The 16,983-nt window shown below is 41.8% G+C and overlaps 1 protein-coding gene across 3 annotated transcripts in view; it reads right to left on the bottom strand.

The window, feature by feature from the left end:
• Nucleotides 1-10,340: 10,340 nt before the first annotated feature.
• The window catches only part of GNG12 (G protein subunit gamma 12), a 153,838-nt gene continuing 147,195 nt past the window's right edge, over nt 10,341-16,983 (bottom strand). For 2 of the 3 annotated variants that reach the window (XM_049879548.1, XM_049879549.1), the window contains exon 5: nt 10,341-15,436. In XM_049879548.1, coding sequence (XP_049735505.1) covers nt 15,311-15,436 — 126 coding nt within the window. In that variant the 3' untranslated portion in view covers nt 10,341-15,310. The remainder of the gene's footprint in view (nt 15,437-16,983) is intronic. The other variant, XM_049879547.1, reaches the window with a different exon arrangement.

Here is a 16,983-nt window from a genome sequence, read left to right on the forward strand (position 1 = left end):
ATTCCTACTTTGTGCATTCTAGGTTCTGATTATTAACGGATGTTTGCAGCTGTTTCTTCTCATTTTGAGTAATGCTACATCAGCAAATGAAGGTCCTGAAAGCTTTACACTGTCCATGTCACTAAAGTCAACTCTACTTTGAGGAGGCAGCTCTTCCCCAGTCATCTTTTGAATACCTTCCAATTGGGGGGCTCATCTTCTGGCACTATATCAGACAATGTTCTGCTACTATTCATAAGGTTTTCACTGGCTAATGCTTTTCAGAAGTAGACTGCCGGGTCCTTCTTCCTAGTCTGTCTCAGTCTAGAAGCTCAGCTGAGACCTGTCCTCCATGGGCGACCCTGCTGGTATCTGAATACCGGTGGCATAGCTTCCAGCATCACAGCAACACACAAGCCCCCACAGTATGAAAAACCGACAGACATGTGGGGGTCTGTAACTATAATGCCTCAGATTTAGAATACAACAATGTGACTAGAGACAATAGGGGCCAACAGTATTCATAAACAAGGTAAACTATTTGTAAAACAGTACCTGTGTCTCATGGGAGAAAGTCTTGTGTCTCTCCACAATTACGGCAGTTCCACCTGGGAGATTATTTCACTACCAAGGCTGGAAGCTGGATATATTTGTTAAACCCTGGAATGCAAAGGCTTTGGCTAAGAAATAGAATAGTCCCTATGAAGTGCTGATGTCCACACCTACAGCTGTGAAGGTCAGTGAGAAGAGCACCTAGAATCACCATACCAGAATCAAGTTGGCTCCTACACCTGACCTTGAACAACAGACCTCGCAAAACAACAGCAACTGGGAGGCTGAACCCATAACAGGATTGTGGTGGCTGTTCAAGAAAAAGAAAGACACTCCAGATAAGTGACACTTACCAATGGTTGATCCGTGGTGCATAAGTGTTAGCCTGCTTGCTCTCTTTGTTCTAATCTTTTACCTTTTGTCCTTACTGTGCCTACTGCTGTGGGGATTTAATCACTTTTCCTGCTCTCGACAGACTCTTGAAACCTTAAGCTGCTTCCCTTCGGACTAAACTTCCACTGCTAGAGCTCCTTGTTCTAAGTAAGAAAACGTGGGTCTTGCTTATTTGTCCCTCGTTTTAAACCATGCAAAAGCAGCTTGGCTACATCAACTCATTTCAACCCGGAAACGGCAAGTACTCAGGTAGTAGTTAGATATCTACTTTGCTCAAATGGGCTTGGCCAATAATAACCACTGTATTAATTATTTTTACCATTTGCTTTTTTGGACCTTGCCTCTTACAAGTACGTATGCCATTTATAGAAAAAGGTTAAGGGCCTCAGATCTGTATGTTCTCCAAGGTTACAGACCCATCCCTCCTGAACCTAGATAAGCCAGACTTCAGTTCTTGCCAATGCCCCCGTCCAGCCTGAAGCAGTTACAGAAAAATGATGTTCGTCCTTACTCCCAATGAGAGTCAGGATTTGGTATGAACATCCAAATTCTGGGGAAAAAAAGCAGGGAATGAGACCCGCCATCTTGAACAGGCAAAGGGATATGCCTGCCATCTTCTGTGATGTAGGAACTAAGTCCCTGTCTTTAACCTGTCTCCTTATTTAGACAGGTTTCCTGTTTCTGGCCAAGATAAGAAAAACAAGAGACTGGGGTCTGCAGACCACAGAACCAGTTAAGACCAAATCTGGCCTGCGCAGAACCATCGACCCTGTCCTCTGGGTGACCCCAGAACTTTCCTCCTGCCAGACAGAACCAAACTTCAGCAGCCCAAGACTGGGGGAAGACTTTCAGAAGTGAAGGGTCCGAGCCTAAGACCTGGTTTGAGAGACTCCCCTTTTTAGACTGAGCAAGTGCAGAAATGCTGGACTGCCCCAGGAATGCCTTTTCCAGCTAGACCAATCAGTAAGTTTGCCCCACCTTGAGGCATTCCTGAGGACCCCAGATCTGATTTACTTCACCCATATAAATCCATTGGGCTATTGTCCTGGATGCCATCTTGGTGACGCAGGTCCTGGTGTGATCCTTTGCTTTGCCGACCAAATAAGGCTTCTTTTGTTTTCACCCCTGTTTCATGTCTCTATGGCTGTGCCGAGCAGACCTGGAACAGTCCAGTTACAATGGGACATTTCTACTCTGTCTTATAGGGTGGCTATGAGTCAGAATCTACTTGATGGCAACGGGTTCGGTTTTTTTTTTTATAGGTCAAAAAAGAAACTCCCCAATAAACTACACAGCCCAACATAACTGAATACAGAAAGACACTATCCAGTTAAACTATGTTAATTTTAATATAATTTCCCTTCTCTATTTCCATTACCTTAATTCAGTTTTTATCTCTCATTTGAATTTTCAGAAAAGCTTCTGTTCAAAATCAAGGGTTGAACACCTGCTGTGTTCCAAGTACTGTGTTAACAAGTCACCAGTTGCCATTGAGTTGATTCCAACTCCTGGTGACCTCTTGTGTGTCAGTATAACTGTGCTCCGTAGGGTTTTCAGTGGCGGATCTTTTGGAAGTAAATCACCAGGCCTCTCTTCTGAGATACCTCTGGGTAGACTTGAACCTCCAACCTTTTGGTTAGCAGCTGAACGCTTAAACATTTGTGCCACCCAGGGACTCCCAGTACTGTGCTAGAACTTGCTATATAAAGAGTATGATACAATTCCTACCTGCAGTCTAACATAGAAAGCTGACAGATACACAGACAATTTTCAAGTCAGCATGGTGTCATGTTATGGCAAGTTTGGGTATGCACGCTCTGCGTGTAGCGCGTGTGCGGGTACAATGTAGTGGTGGTGGTCAGGAAGTCTTCCAGGAAGGTGTGATGCTTGACCTGTCTTGAAGCATGATTAGGGAGCTAGTCAGGGGAAAAGGATGTGGTGCAAGAGGGACTCTTTCAGTCTGTGGCGTTTGTTAGAGGATTAAGTGTTAAGGAAGAGAGGGCTGAAAAGGTAGAAAGAGACTAGATCACAGAGGGCCTTATATGCTAAGGAGCAGGTGATGAGGAGTCTTATGTAGAGAAGTGAAAGGGTCAAATTTGAGTGTTCTGTGGCATTTGGCTGTGAACCTAAAGGTTGGTGGTTCAAACCCACCAGCTGCTCCATGGGAGAAAGATGTGGCAGTCTGCTTTGACTATGAGTTGGAATTGACTTAACGGCAATGGGTTTGGTTTTTTTTGTTTGTTTTTTTAGGGTTCACTCTTAGATGGATTCAATAGCTCAGGCCACAAATCAGGAGGGATTTGAGGAGAGTGTAGAATAAGGGGGCAGGTTTTTTTTGTTCCTATCTGTCCTGCTCCCCTCCCTCCTCCTTCTGCTAGACTTCTTTCCTGTATGTACCTCTCAACTCAGACACTAAAGTTGTTGTTGTTAGGTGTCATCAAGTTGATTTTGACTCATAGCAACCCCATGTGACAAAGTAGAACTGCCCCATGGGTTTTCTAGGCTCTAATCTTTATGGAGGATCCCTGGTGGTGCAGTGGTGAAGTACTCGGCTGCTAACCCAAAGGTCGTTGGTTTGAACCCACCAGCCACTACGTGAGAGAAAGACACGGCAGTGTGCTTCTGTAAAGACTTTACAGCCTTGGAAACCCTATGGGGCAGGTCTACTCTGTCCTATAGGGTCACTATGAGTCAGCATAGACTAAATGACAATGAGTTTTTTAATCTTCACAGAGGAAGCGATAGGCTGCTAACTGAAAGGTGAGTGGTTCAAACCAATCAGCCACTCTGTTAGAGAAAGATGTGGCAGTTTGTGTCCATAAAGATTTATGGTCTTGGAAACTCTGAGGGGCAGTTCTACTCTGTCCTATAGGGTTGCTATGAGTTGGAATCAACTTGACAGCAACTGTACTGGAGCAGATCTCGAAGTCTTTCTTCCATGGAGCTGCTGAATGGGTTCCAACCACCACCCTTTTGGTTAGCAGCCAAGCACTTAACTGTTGTGCCACCAGGGCTTCTGCCACAAGGGTAAGCTTGTGATATAAATCCAAACTAGTTGCTGTCAAGTTGTTTCTAACTCACCATGAGCCTGTGTGTGTCAGAGCTCCATGGAACTGTGCTCCATAGAACTTTCAGTAGCCGATCTTTTGGAAGTAGATTGCCAGTCCTTTCTTCTGAAGCACCTCTGGGTTGACTTGAACCTCCAACCTTTTAGTTAGCAGCCAAGCACGTTAACCACTTGCACTACCCAGGGACTCCAAGGCTTGTTTACATATATTATATAAATAAATATAAAAAAAATTGTTGTCAAGTCAGCTCTGACTCAGGGTTACCCCATGTGTTACAGAGTAGAACGGCTGCATAAGATTTTCTTGGTTGTAATATTTACAGGAACATTTATGGCCAGGCCTTTCTTCTGTGACACCACTGGGTGGGTTTGAACTGCCAACCTTTAGGTGAGTAGATAATTGCAAACCTCTTGCACCACCCTGGGACCTTAGGCTTGTAATATAGACTTGACCAATCCTCCTGTCCATGGCAATTGGTTCAGGAGTAGATCTGTGACCTCAGCTAAGCCAATCAGAGATCTTCCTGGGAGTTTTCTGTGAGAATAGAGAATCTCTCTTCTGGCATTGCAAAATGATAGCTGTGAGTCTGTGACTGCTGGCAGTCGTCTTACCTGCCAAAGGGGATAAGGCTATTCAAGAGCGTAGGCAGGGATGAAAAGAAAGCAGAACTCCTGAACCCAGCTGTACCTGAGGTTAGGCCAATGAATTTCCAGTTATGTGGTTCAGCTAGTTTCATTTCCAACTGTAAGTAGGGCAAGCCACCAACTCAGTCTGGCGGGATGTAGAACTTTCAGTGCTAATATCAGGATGGTTCCAAGTAAACCAAGACATTTGGTAACCCTAAAAAAGTGTCCTGACAGATAACAGTAGCAAACATAGAGGCTAGGGTCTAGATGGGAGGCAGGTATAGTAGTTCAGTTAAGGTACAATACAGGCCTGAACTTGTAGCTGAGGAGGAAAGTCTGGGAATGATCTGAGAAGTATTTGGGAAATCAAACAGGCAAGATTTGACCATCAGATGTAAGGAACGAGGAAAAAGTCTTGAGCGAAACTTCAGGTTTCTGGCCTGGGTCATTTAGTGATCACAGTACTACCAATTGAAATAACAGAAAACAGAAATTTTAGGGAGAGAAGATGGGTTTAGTCTTGGACACATTATGCTTCAGATTCTTGCAGAACCATCTGTTGGAGATGTTCACTAGGCAGTACGAGTCTGCTGCTTGAAGAGATGGGAGCTGGATATTGTGATTGGGGAATCCTCAGCATATAAAAACTATGGGTGTGAATGAGATCTCCTAGAAGAGTAGGTGAAGTGAGAAGAGCGGCAAAGGGCCCTGAATGGAACCTTGAGGCTGAGGGTGGGATTTTAGAGCACAGGCATAGGAAGAGGGGCAAATGAAGGAGGCAGGGGAGGAGAAAAGGAGAGGCCAGTGTCACAGAAGCTGGTGGTACAGAAGGGTGAGTTTAAAGAAGGGAATGATTCACACTGTTGGAAGAGTCCGTAAGGCAGGGACTGAAAAGGCTTCATTGAATTTGGAAATTAGGAGGTCACTGGTCATCTAACTCAGTGACATCAGTTTCATTACAATGGTGGGAGTAAAGGCCAGATTGCAGTCCATTGAGAAGATGGGAGGTGGGGAATAGAGACAAAGAAGACAGGGCACTTTGGAAAATTTTGAAAAAGACAGAAGAGGATAAAGGAGCTAAGGGAGGAGATGGAGAGCTAGGCTATGAACAGGAGGTTACATCTGAATCTGAGTCTGATGAGATGTCTGACGGACGTGGTGGAGAGGTTTGGATATGGTGAGGTGGGAATTTTTAAGAATTCAGGTTAGATGGTTCCAATGTTTGTTTTTGATGGAGGAGAAAGCAAGATTATTTGCATAGTGGGAAGGAGATAAATAGGGAATTTGAGGAGGGTGATACAGGTTTAGAATGGAAGAAGGAGGTGAACAAGGACTAATAAAAGGATTATAAAATACTGACGGGCTTGGAAGAGACTAAAAACACTACCACCAGCTTCTCTCTACTACAGTTTATTCTCCTTGTTCATTCTAGTTCTTTATAAAAACAGTGGTGATCACGTCAGAAACCTGTTTAAAACAATGTTTACCATGCTCTTCTTTACCTATATAATTCAATACAAACTCTTAGCATTTGATGATTTGACCCAACTTTCCTCCTAAACCTCATCAACTGCCACTCTCCTTCCATATCCTGCCACGAAGACCTCTGAGGACCTGATACCCCTGGATTCTTTAGAAACTAGGACTATTGCACATGCTGTTTTTGCTCCTGCAAATATCCTTTCCCTTAATCTCCCCTAACCAACTCCTACTCATGCTTCAATGCCCAACATTGCCTCCTCCATGAAACCTTTTCTGACTCATTCAGGCAGAGCAAATTATAATAGCATTCACCACATTGAACAGTAATTTTGTTTACCTCCCACTGCCCACCTCCATTATCCCACCCCCACTATTCTAGGAGAGTCTTTTCTGGGTGTAGCCTAGGACATACCTAACCCAGTGCCTGGAACACAGTAGAAGCTCAACAAATGAATGAATTCCTTTTTGTCCTGCTTCTAAAAACCTGATATTCACAGTTGACGTTCAAGAGGGTTATTGTTCTTTTTGTAGTTACGTTTGGTGAACTCATCTTATTAGGCATTGTGACAGTTTGTTGAAGAACTTGGCTCATTTAATTCTATTAGTTGTAGGCAAACAATACACAAGCTATTTCTACAATTCATTTTCCTTAAAAATTCTTTCTAGTCCTTAGGACCCCTGGAGGTCACGGTCCCCAGACCTTCTGTTAGCCCAAGACAGGAACCGTTCCCAAAGCCAACTTTTCAGACAGGGATTGGACTGGAATATGGGTTAGAAAATGATACTGGTGAGGAGTGAGCTTCTTGGACCAAGTAGACACATGAGACTATGTGGGCATCTCCTGTCTGGAGGAGAGATGAGAGGGCAGAGAGGGCTAGAAGCTGGCTGAATGGACACGAAAATAGAGACTGGAGAGAAGGAGTGTGGTGCCTCATTAAGGGGAGAGCAACTAGGAGCATATAAAGCAAGGTGTATATAAATTTTTTTTTTTTGAAACCCTGGTGGCGTAGTGGTTAAGTGCTACAGCTGCTAACCAAAAGGTTGGCAGTTCAAATCCACCAGGCGCTCCCTGGAAACTCTATGGGGCAGTTCTACTCTGATCTATAGGGTTGCTATGAGTCAGAATCGACTTGACAGCAATGGTTTTTTTGGTTTATATAAATTTTTGTACAAGAGACTGACTTGATTTGTAAACTTTCACTAAAAGCACAATAAAAATACTTTCTAGTTGTGCTGTTAAGTCAGCAGCTGAAGTATCAGGAAGTGATTCTTTAAATATTTTTTAAATACCTATAATTATTATTATTTTTTTTATAATTATACATAGCAAACCCACGTATCCTTCTCTGACCCCATACTATGAACTTTGGTTTCTCTCCTGGTTTTTCGTTCAAAGAGGAAAATGTAAAGAGATTTGGGGTTGGGATGACAAAAAGAACTGAAAATGAGTTGCTTTATTCACTCAAACTTACATAAAATTTTAAAGCTAAAGGGAACATTGATTATTGTCTTGCCTAAATTCCTTTTTTTTTTCTTTAAATAGGTGGGGAAGCAGGATGCGAGGTCAGACATATTCTAAAGTCACACAGCAAATCAGTGGCAGAGTCAGTCTAGAACCTATGTCTCCTGGTCCTAAGACATGCAATTTTGCTCTCACATCATATTAACTACTCATGAAAAATGATTTTTTTAAAAAAAGTATATCAAAGACACTCTTGGACCTCTCCAAGCTTTTATTTCCTCATGTGTAGAGATAATAATAATAGCTACCTCAAGTGGTTTGTGCTAAGAATTTAATGAGTAGATGCAAAATGCTAAGGACAGTACCCAGCCATGGAACATGGTACTGTTTATTATTGTTATTAAGGCCCAGAACATTACACTGTTGATTACTGAAGAGATTATTCACTCACCTCGTCCTACTTTGTCAATTAAAAAATTCCCAAATGTATTTTATATTTCTTTTCCCTCTTCAAACCATCCTACAAATATGAACAGTTTATGGGCCAGAGTTTGGCTGACGGAGGTCTATGAACTTAGGATCTGCCACTTCTTTTGCTGTAGGATCCCGTGCAATTTTCTCAGCTTTTCTGAGCCTCAGTTTTTTTTTATCTGTAAAATGGGGTTAAATAACTTTTACTTTCCTTTAAAGGATTGTTGTGAGTCTTAAATGGGAGAACACATGTCAAGTGCTCAGCCTGGTGTCTGGAGTTCAAGCTGGGTTCCTCCTTTCCCCAGTGTAGAAATGTCTAAATATTGACAGACTGCTCTGTCACCTGTGCTGAAATGTACTTCACTGATGTTGGATCTGAAAGGGTTTATTTAGAACAAAGCAATGAGAATGCATTGGCCATGGGAAAATGTTTCAAGGTTAAGAGTTGAAATGTGAACCTGTCTCCTCTACCTGGGCGATTTCTGAAGTGTGGTTCTCAAATGGGATGTTTGTCTTCTGATACACTGCAAGGCCCCTTTACAATGTGGCTACATCCAAATATAAGCTGTGCTATATATACTTACCAGTTTCCACCAGTTGCTATCAAATCAATTTAGACTCCTGGTGACCCCATGTATGCAAAATAGAACTGTGCTCCATTGGGTTTTCATGGCTGTGACCTTTTGGAAGCAGACTGTCAGGACTTTCTTCTGAGGTGCCTCTGGGTGTGTTCGAACTTCCAAACTTTCTGTTAGGAGCCCAGCACTTAACCGTTTGCACCACCCAGGGACTCAATATAAACCAAAAAAGCAAAACAAACCAACCAAACCCAATCCATTGCTCTCGAGGTTGGGACCCTATATAGTTATATCTTAAAATTTAAATTAGCTTTTTATTTAAATCTACATTAGAAAGAAACTATATACCACAACTTGTGCTATAGTTTTCCTAATCCATGTAAAAATGCATAGTAGTTAAAAAAATAATTTGTGTACTACCTAAATCTCATATGCCAACCTTTACTTAAGGTTATCCTTACTCTTGATCCCAGGAGACATTAATGACCGAGTCTGTCAGTGCCTGGCACAGATCAGGTACCACTGCCCAAGTTTGCTCAGTGTCCCATCATACAAACTTGTGGATTCACAGGGCCCTTGAGATGTCACGTGGTCAACGTCCTTAGGACCAGCTTTAGGCTCCCACTTCTACCCCTAAGCAGGGTGTGAGTGTAGAGGGGTGGGGAGTGGGGGTTGGTTGGGTTTGAGGACCAGAAGCAAAACTACACACAGATGTCTCTGTAGCCAATTCCCTAGACTTCCAAACCTGGCATCTTACCAGTACATATCTCAACCGTTTCAATTACTTGCTTTCATAATTGAATAGATGTCTAGGAGGATTTAGAGTCTAGGAATAATTCATATGTAAAATTAATTCTCAAGGATGACTAAAACTTTATTATTAGCTTCCATTCCTTTGTGCTAAGCATTTGTCTCCTCATAGTTCTATTTTATAGCGCCAGTGGACATCTGCAGACCCATACATGAAGTTGTTAACACATTAGGATGAATTTACTTGGCCTGCATTTTCCTCTAGAGCAAAGAAAATACTTGTTTCTGGAAACATTGATAGTTAGGTGAGGATTCCTGAAACTGACTGCATATGTTTGCCCAGGGCTGGCCAACAGTTAATCAGCCTTTATAGACCTGAATGGCTCTGATAAGGGGACAGTAATTGGAGCACCAGAAAGGCTCATGTGCAGGCAAAGGTTATGTGCTGCTCAGTGGTTACAGGGTAGAATAGCAAGTTGGGACATGCTTTGAAAACAAGCTAAAGGTGCTAGCTATGCCAGGTTGTGCAAGGATGGCTAGAGCTGCTGGTGGAACCAGGTTCTGCAAACATGGTCAGGGTTATAAGCCAAAATGTTGTAAACTGAATGCCTAGGTTTAGATTCCATTTGAATGCTAAACCACTGGGTGGAAGACTGTTGGGGAACAGGATAATCAAACTCTCAAAGTATCACCCCCAGGTTATCTGTCTACCTAGCCCCAAGTAAGAAGGCTTAAATATCCATGTGTACCCATACGACTGACCCTCTTCCAATGAGAAACAGATCACCCCTCATGTCCAGGAGAGCCGCGTGACATGCATCTCCACACTAAGCTCCTACTCTTACCTGAAAAGGTTCATAACATTAAGACAGTGTACATTTCCACTGGCATGTTTACTCATGTTTTCTTCCCTTTTCAGCCTCCTTGCCTTTTTTGAACTCACCCCTACCCAACCCCACCCACCATCCCCAATTGTCCTCCATTGAAAGTCAAGAACATCTGATAACTTGGTCAGATGCAGTGAAAGTGCTTGTCATTTATTGCCTGTTTTCCTGGCCAAAGTATCTAAACTCTTCAGTCTCTTACTAGAAGGGTAGAGTGACCATCTTTTGCTCCTACTCTGTGTTTGTGAGTATTGGTTCTCAGAAGTAGGAGCCGTTTCTGTAGCTTTCCTGGCTTTTAACCAGGTGTTTGTTGGCTGCCTCCCTTCTTCTCTTTCTGGATGATGTTGCTTTCCCTTCATCTCTGTGAGAATCCCAGCCTTGAGAGAAGAGACAAAGGAGTAGGCAGGGAACTTTCAGCAAATGTTGGTGAATCTGAGTCACCACCAGTCTAACGACCTTCCATTTGTTATCTGTTTCCATGGTCACAGCTGGGTCTCAAGGATGGGAAACAGCCTTCCACACACAGTGAATCATTACATCACTCCCCTCCTTAACAACCTTCACTGCCTCCTTGTTGTTTGTGGAATAAACAAGCAGTATGGGAGACCTTTTGCACACTAGCTTTGAGGCCACTTTTCTGTTCCTCTAGTCATTTTCTCCCAAGTCTCCATTCCAACGTGTGCAGTGTTACTTCTTCCTCTTTCAAGACCCAGCTCAAACATCGCCTCCCTTGGAAGCCTTCTCAGACCTTGCTGATGTGGAGCTGGTCCCTCTTCCCTTTGGGCTCTCACAACATTTTGTGTTCACCTACCTATAGCACTTATCGCGTGGCACTGTAATTGTTGGTTTATGTGTCTGTCATTCTCATCCTCCACTCTGTGAGCTCCTGATGGGCTGGTGTGAATCCTGTTCATTAGAGTGTCACCAGAGCCTGACTCTGGGCACCTGGCTTTCAGCAGGTGCTGAGAAAATGTTAACTGGGTGAATGAAGGAAAAGGGGAAGAGATGTGGCCTTTTATTAACTTATTGAGCAAAAAGTGGGTAGGATGGTACAATGAGGCACTGACCCAGTAAAGAAAGCACTGGTGTTTTAATGAAACTTCTTCCAAATCTGTGAACATGTTATCTGTGAAGTAAAAGCTTTTATTTTTCCCATAGCACAGATTTACACACAATGGTCACAGTGGTAAGGTTAATAAGATGCTGGACAGATGAGTAGCAATGAATGTTATACAATAACAAAACCTCATCAACTATCTATCAACTGCAAATTTACTGAGACATCAAGAGAATGTGTGTTTGTAGTTACACAGCTAAAAATAAAAATTATTACAGTAACCAAGTCAATAAAACTGGAAAAAAAAAGCTATATAACAAAAAGGCCTTTCACAAGCTATTAAATGATCATACATTATAGACATACCAATTTTATATTTGAAGCAGCTGATAGCACCAACATGTTGGTAGGACCAGTGAGGGGTAAGACCATTGGATTGATGCATCTGAGAACAGGAAGGGATCTCAGCCACCATCTACTTCAAACCCCTCATTTTACAGATGGAGCGATGGAGATCCAAAGAGGTGAAGTGCCTTGTCCAAAGTCACACCACACAGGGTTGGCTAGAAAATGATACAGGGCAAATATCCAGGCCACCCACTTCAGGTTAAGTGCTCTATTTTAATATACATATAATTCTATTTGATTTGATGCATTTTTTCCTATTCACAGGTCTACCATACAAGAAATCAATAAATCCATAGCATATTCTGGTATTTTATTTATTTTATGATAAAAGACTGACATGTACTGTGACTCACTTCTCGGGCCTATCTCTCTTAAATCAAAATGCTGAGTAGTCAGTCGGATACACCATCTTCCTTAGAAACCAGGTGAACAGAAGGCTTCGTAAGAGAAAGCCTGGCAGATCTTCCGCCGCCTAATTAGCCTACGCTGCAAAATTACGAAATCATTGCTATAGTTTTTTTTCCTGATAGTATAAAGATTAGCAAAGTATAAAAACAGTCCAAACAGAGACAAAGCAAATCAGATCTTTCCCTTAATAAGTATGGCACTTCTCATTTTAATAACATAGGGACATTTCAAGACCCAATTCCGTATAAGAAGAAGAAAAAAAAAAAGTATTTAGCTCCAGCACATAGTTTGTGAACCACCTGGTGTACAGAGTGTTTTCCCAATTTAAAAAAAGTGCTTCTGTGAAATACTTTGGAATCATAATATTTTGTCTAGCCTATCTTGCCACGGTGCTGAGGCTTCAATTGCACAGATTTATGATGAACTAATGAAGATATCAGAATGAAAAAAAGAAAAGAGATTACTGTTAATACAAGCAGCACTAAAGACAGTATATTGAACACAGCTTCATGGAAATGAAGTCGAGAAGTTGCATGTGTACATGTAAGCGTGTCATCATACTGAGAGTTGGAAAAATAACAAGCACTGGACATTTTTCTATCATTATCATAAACCAGTTACTGCAGAACAGTTAAGCTTGGCTTCATAAGTAGAATAAAGCCTGATAAATAAAAGTGACTTCTGTATATCACATATATGTATACATATATTATATTTTTTCACAAAGACTTCTACTTGTAAGTAAATAAACATTTAGCTACTTTTCCTCCCTCCCCTTGGGTTCGGCATCAAAGGATTTGATTCATTTTTTTTCTTGAACTTGCCCTATACCTGGTTAGTAAGTTATACGACATTTATACTCATATCCTTTATTATATCTGGCCAGTGAAAAGAAAATGAAATCTCCTGTGACCTCAAATCCATTCCTTACCACTACAAGCATAACACATACATAGCAAAATATATTTGTTTTCTGTTGGGTAAAAGAGAATGTTTAGTACTAGAGAATAAACTCTACTTGCTACTGATAATGTGTATATAATGGCATAATAAAAGTAATTTCATGAAAATATCTTGTAATAAGCTGCATTATAAATACCTAAAGAAACACGTTAAACATCGAGTGAACATAAGCTTAGTGTTCTGAAACTATTAGTAGAAAAATATAAAAAAAAGAATGTCTCATTAAGTAAAGCATTAAACGTAAAGTCGTCTTTTTAGTGTACATTTCAAATTTCACCTTCCTGAAGTGTGAAACTGTTCTCTCTCCTAAACGGGTGCCTCTCACTTACTTGGGAACTGGGCACACATGCAGAGCCAAGCAGTAGATGACAAAAGGTTAAGGGCAGTGGCTCGATTCTCACATGGTCTTGGAAAAGTGCAGGCAGTTCACAATGCTGAAAGGTGACTGGGAGAATTACAGAATCTGAGCAGTTTTAAAATAGCGCTGCATTTGCTCACACACAATTAGCATAATACACCAAGCCCAAACATTAGATTTTCAGAGCAGCTTGCACTGGAGGGCAGACTGTACAGACTTAGGGAAAACCACTGTTAATAATTCCTTCTTGGGGGTTGGATCTTTTTTGAGACTGACTAGGTTTTAAGTAGTTACTTTTTTTTTTTTTTTTAGAAGTTTTAAAGGTTTTATTAAACTCAAAGTTCCCCAGGCAGGACACAGTGTTCCACAAGGCAGGGCCACTCAGGGAGTAGTTACGTTTAAGGAACTGAAGTTGAATCAAAATATCAAAGGCCTAGTGTACGGCTTGGGTTTCTAAGCCAGCATATTAAAAAGGACTCTCTCTTCCTCTGTGATAAAGTCAAAATCTCCTCTGGCTACACAAGAGTCCTTCTTTTGGGGTTCCTACTGGAAATTCCGAGGATGTGAAGGCTATATATTCATGCCCAGAGGAAAACCAAGGAACTCAGTACCCAGCTGCTGGAACAGGTGGGCCCAAGTAGCAGACCACGCCTCTTGGAATGGTTTGTGGGCAGAACGGCAATGAAAACTGCAGATATTTGAAAAGAGTTTAAGTGTTTTGACACTTGTACATTTTTTTATGGCTGTGTTTCTTTCTCACTATGTTCCACCCACCTGGGGCTGGGGACATGGACGTTATTACCTCCGAAATCAGACGCTCTAGCGGGAAAGATAAAGGGAAGGCAGAGAAAGAGGACTAATGTGAAAAGCCAGGCGCACAAGAGCTGGTTTTTATATACTCCTGCTCCTCTTGTGGCCAGGCTCGTGGTCCCTCTGTCTGCCTCATTCCAATCAACAGGAGGAAATTTCAGAGGTGTCTACTCTTCATCCATCATGAACCCTGGGTGCACGGTGGTCCAAGGTCCTCACCCAGGGTCTCCTCCCCTTTTCCAGTTCCAGGGTCACCAAAGCCCAAAGGCCCCTTGTAGATTAATACCTCATATTATATAAAGGCATTTTAGTTAAGTTTTTAAATTTTAATTGGCAGTTTTTTGTAGCCCAAGAGGTCCAGCAAGGATTCAAGACAGGAGAGATGACTTCATTATTTGATCTACAATGAATATAATTTTTAGGATGTCCTGTACTTTTTGTAAGGTAACTCCATGAAAAGAATTTTTATTCTACCTACCTACAGCTCACGATAAATTTATAACTTCTGGAGTTGAGGAACTGATAATGGAGAGAAAAAAGTTTTAATTAGGAAATAAGCTCTTTCATATGTGTATACACAAAGCATATACATATACATGAAACAACACCCTCTTACCCCCCACCCCCCATATACCATACAAGTTGGCACAAACTCTTATTAAGAACATAAAATGAGTTAAAAGGTTTTAGTATTTAAGTAATTCTTGGCATTTTAATCTAGACAGGTGCTTAGGCAATTTAGGACTTGACATATTGAATGACATGTATATTTAAAAGTCTATGTGTTTTTAAAAAGGGCCAGACCAACTTTCCTTCAACAGTAACCCAATATGACACCACAGTTAACAAATGGAAAACAAGACAGTTACTCTATTAAATCAGTGGGGGGTATTTTAGAGAAAGGACAATTTGGAGAATAAAGACCTCAGAGTCCATTTTCCAAGGTAAGAGCATTTTAGTTATTAGCAGTGGTTACCAAATAAGCTAAGGGGAAATCTCTCCAGGAAGCTGCTCATAATTTGCTTTGTTGACAAGAGGTGAGGGACTGTTTCACTCTTCCACTATAAGATGATGCAAGTTTTTTTATCCTTGAAAGGGTTTTCTGAAGCTGGAATCCCGACCAGCAGTGGGTCACTCCTGGCATGCTCCTCACAATAGGACATGAGGTCCGCAGACGCCTTGGAAACCTGACATATAGACAAACCAAAGGAAACAAACCAACAAGAAAGACTTTAGTTCCAAACTTTAAATGTGTATTTGAATGTTAAACCATTGGGTGGATAACAGTTGGAAAACAGGATAATCAAAGTCTCAAAGTATCACCCCCAGATAACTTATTAAAAAGGGGGGAAAAAAAACCCATATCTGTTGCCATTGGGTCAATTCTGACTCATAGCAGCACTATAGGACAGAGTAGAACTGCCAAGGAGCAGCTGGTGGACCTGAACTGCCGACTTCTCTGGTTAGCAGCCAAGCTCTTAACCACTGACCCACCAGGGCTCCAAAAAGGAAAAGGTGCCTTTGCAATGGAGAAGTCTGGCAGATAATGCTTTAACCAAGTGATTAGACGTAACAATGATGAGACAAGATGCCACCGCTGAGGGCACACCATCACCTAGTTAACATTCCTGCCCAAACGTGTAACTGAAACCCAGTCATCAGGGCAAAATGATCACATCCAAATTGAGGTCTGCTCTGCAAATTAAGTGGCCTGGACTCTTCAGAATGGATGGTGTAGTAGGTGATAGTTAAGTTTCTTGAGTGCGATAATTGTACTGTGGTTATGCAAAAGTACACCCCTGTATTTGGGAGATACGTTGTAAAGTATTTAAGGGTGAAGAGTCACAATGTCTAAATAACTGTCAAATGGGTCAAAGGAAAAATTATATGTGGTTTGTGTGTCTGTGCGTATAAAGAGAGACAGAAGGACAGAGAGAGACAGAGAAAGCAAATGTGGCAAAATGTTAACAACTGACGAATCTTGGTAAAGGGTAAATGGGCAGCTTGGGTGGTGTGAACGGTTAAACAAGCAAAAACGTTAGCTGTTTGAACCCACCCAGAGGCTCCTCGAAAGACAGTCCTGGCAATCTGCTTCTGAAAGGTCATGGTCTTGAAAACCCCATGAAGCAGTTCTACTCTGCACACCTGGGCAACTACTAACAACAACAACAAAGGGTTCATGGTGTTTATTGTTACAACTCTTCCGCAGGTTTGAACTTTTTCAAAATAAAAAGTGAGGGGTGGGGAAGGAGGTTGTATTAAAAGGAAAGGTGTACGTGAATGACGGGAAGGTTGTATCTTTAGTTTCTAAACAAAACGAAACAAAACAAAAAAAACCAAACCCAGTGCCGTCGAGTCGACTCGACTCATAGCGACCCTATAGGACAGAGTAGAACTGCCCCATAGAGTTTCCAAGGAGCGCCTGGCAGATTTGAACTGCCGACCCTTTGGTTAGCAGCTGTAGTACTTAAGCACTACGCCACTTTAGTTTCTAGCCAATAAAAAAGGGGCTGGAATGCAGAACAAAGTTTAAGAACAGAATAATGGGCTTGGAGCCAAAACCCTAAAAGAGTAGAGCGAAGTTCTGGAACTTCAAGATTCAATGCTAAGGATGAGGCTTGGGGGAAATAAAAGTAGGGCCAAAACCAGCGTGAGAAGATGCAGTGCCTAACTCTGGCATGAATTATAAATGGAAAACACCGTCCCCTGTTTCAGAAGCCTGGGTGGGAGATCG

This window comes from Elephas maximus, chromosome 3, assembly GCF_024166365.1.
Source record: "Elephas maximus indicus isolate mEleMax1 chromosome 3, mEleMax1 primary haplotype, whole genome shotgun sequence".
NCBI classification, from domain to species: domain Eukaryota; kingdom Metazoa; phylum Chordata; class Mammalia; order Proboscidea; family Elephantidae; genus Elephas; species Elephas maximus.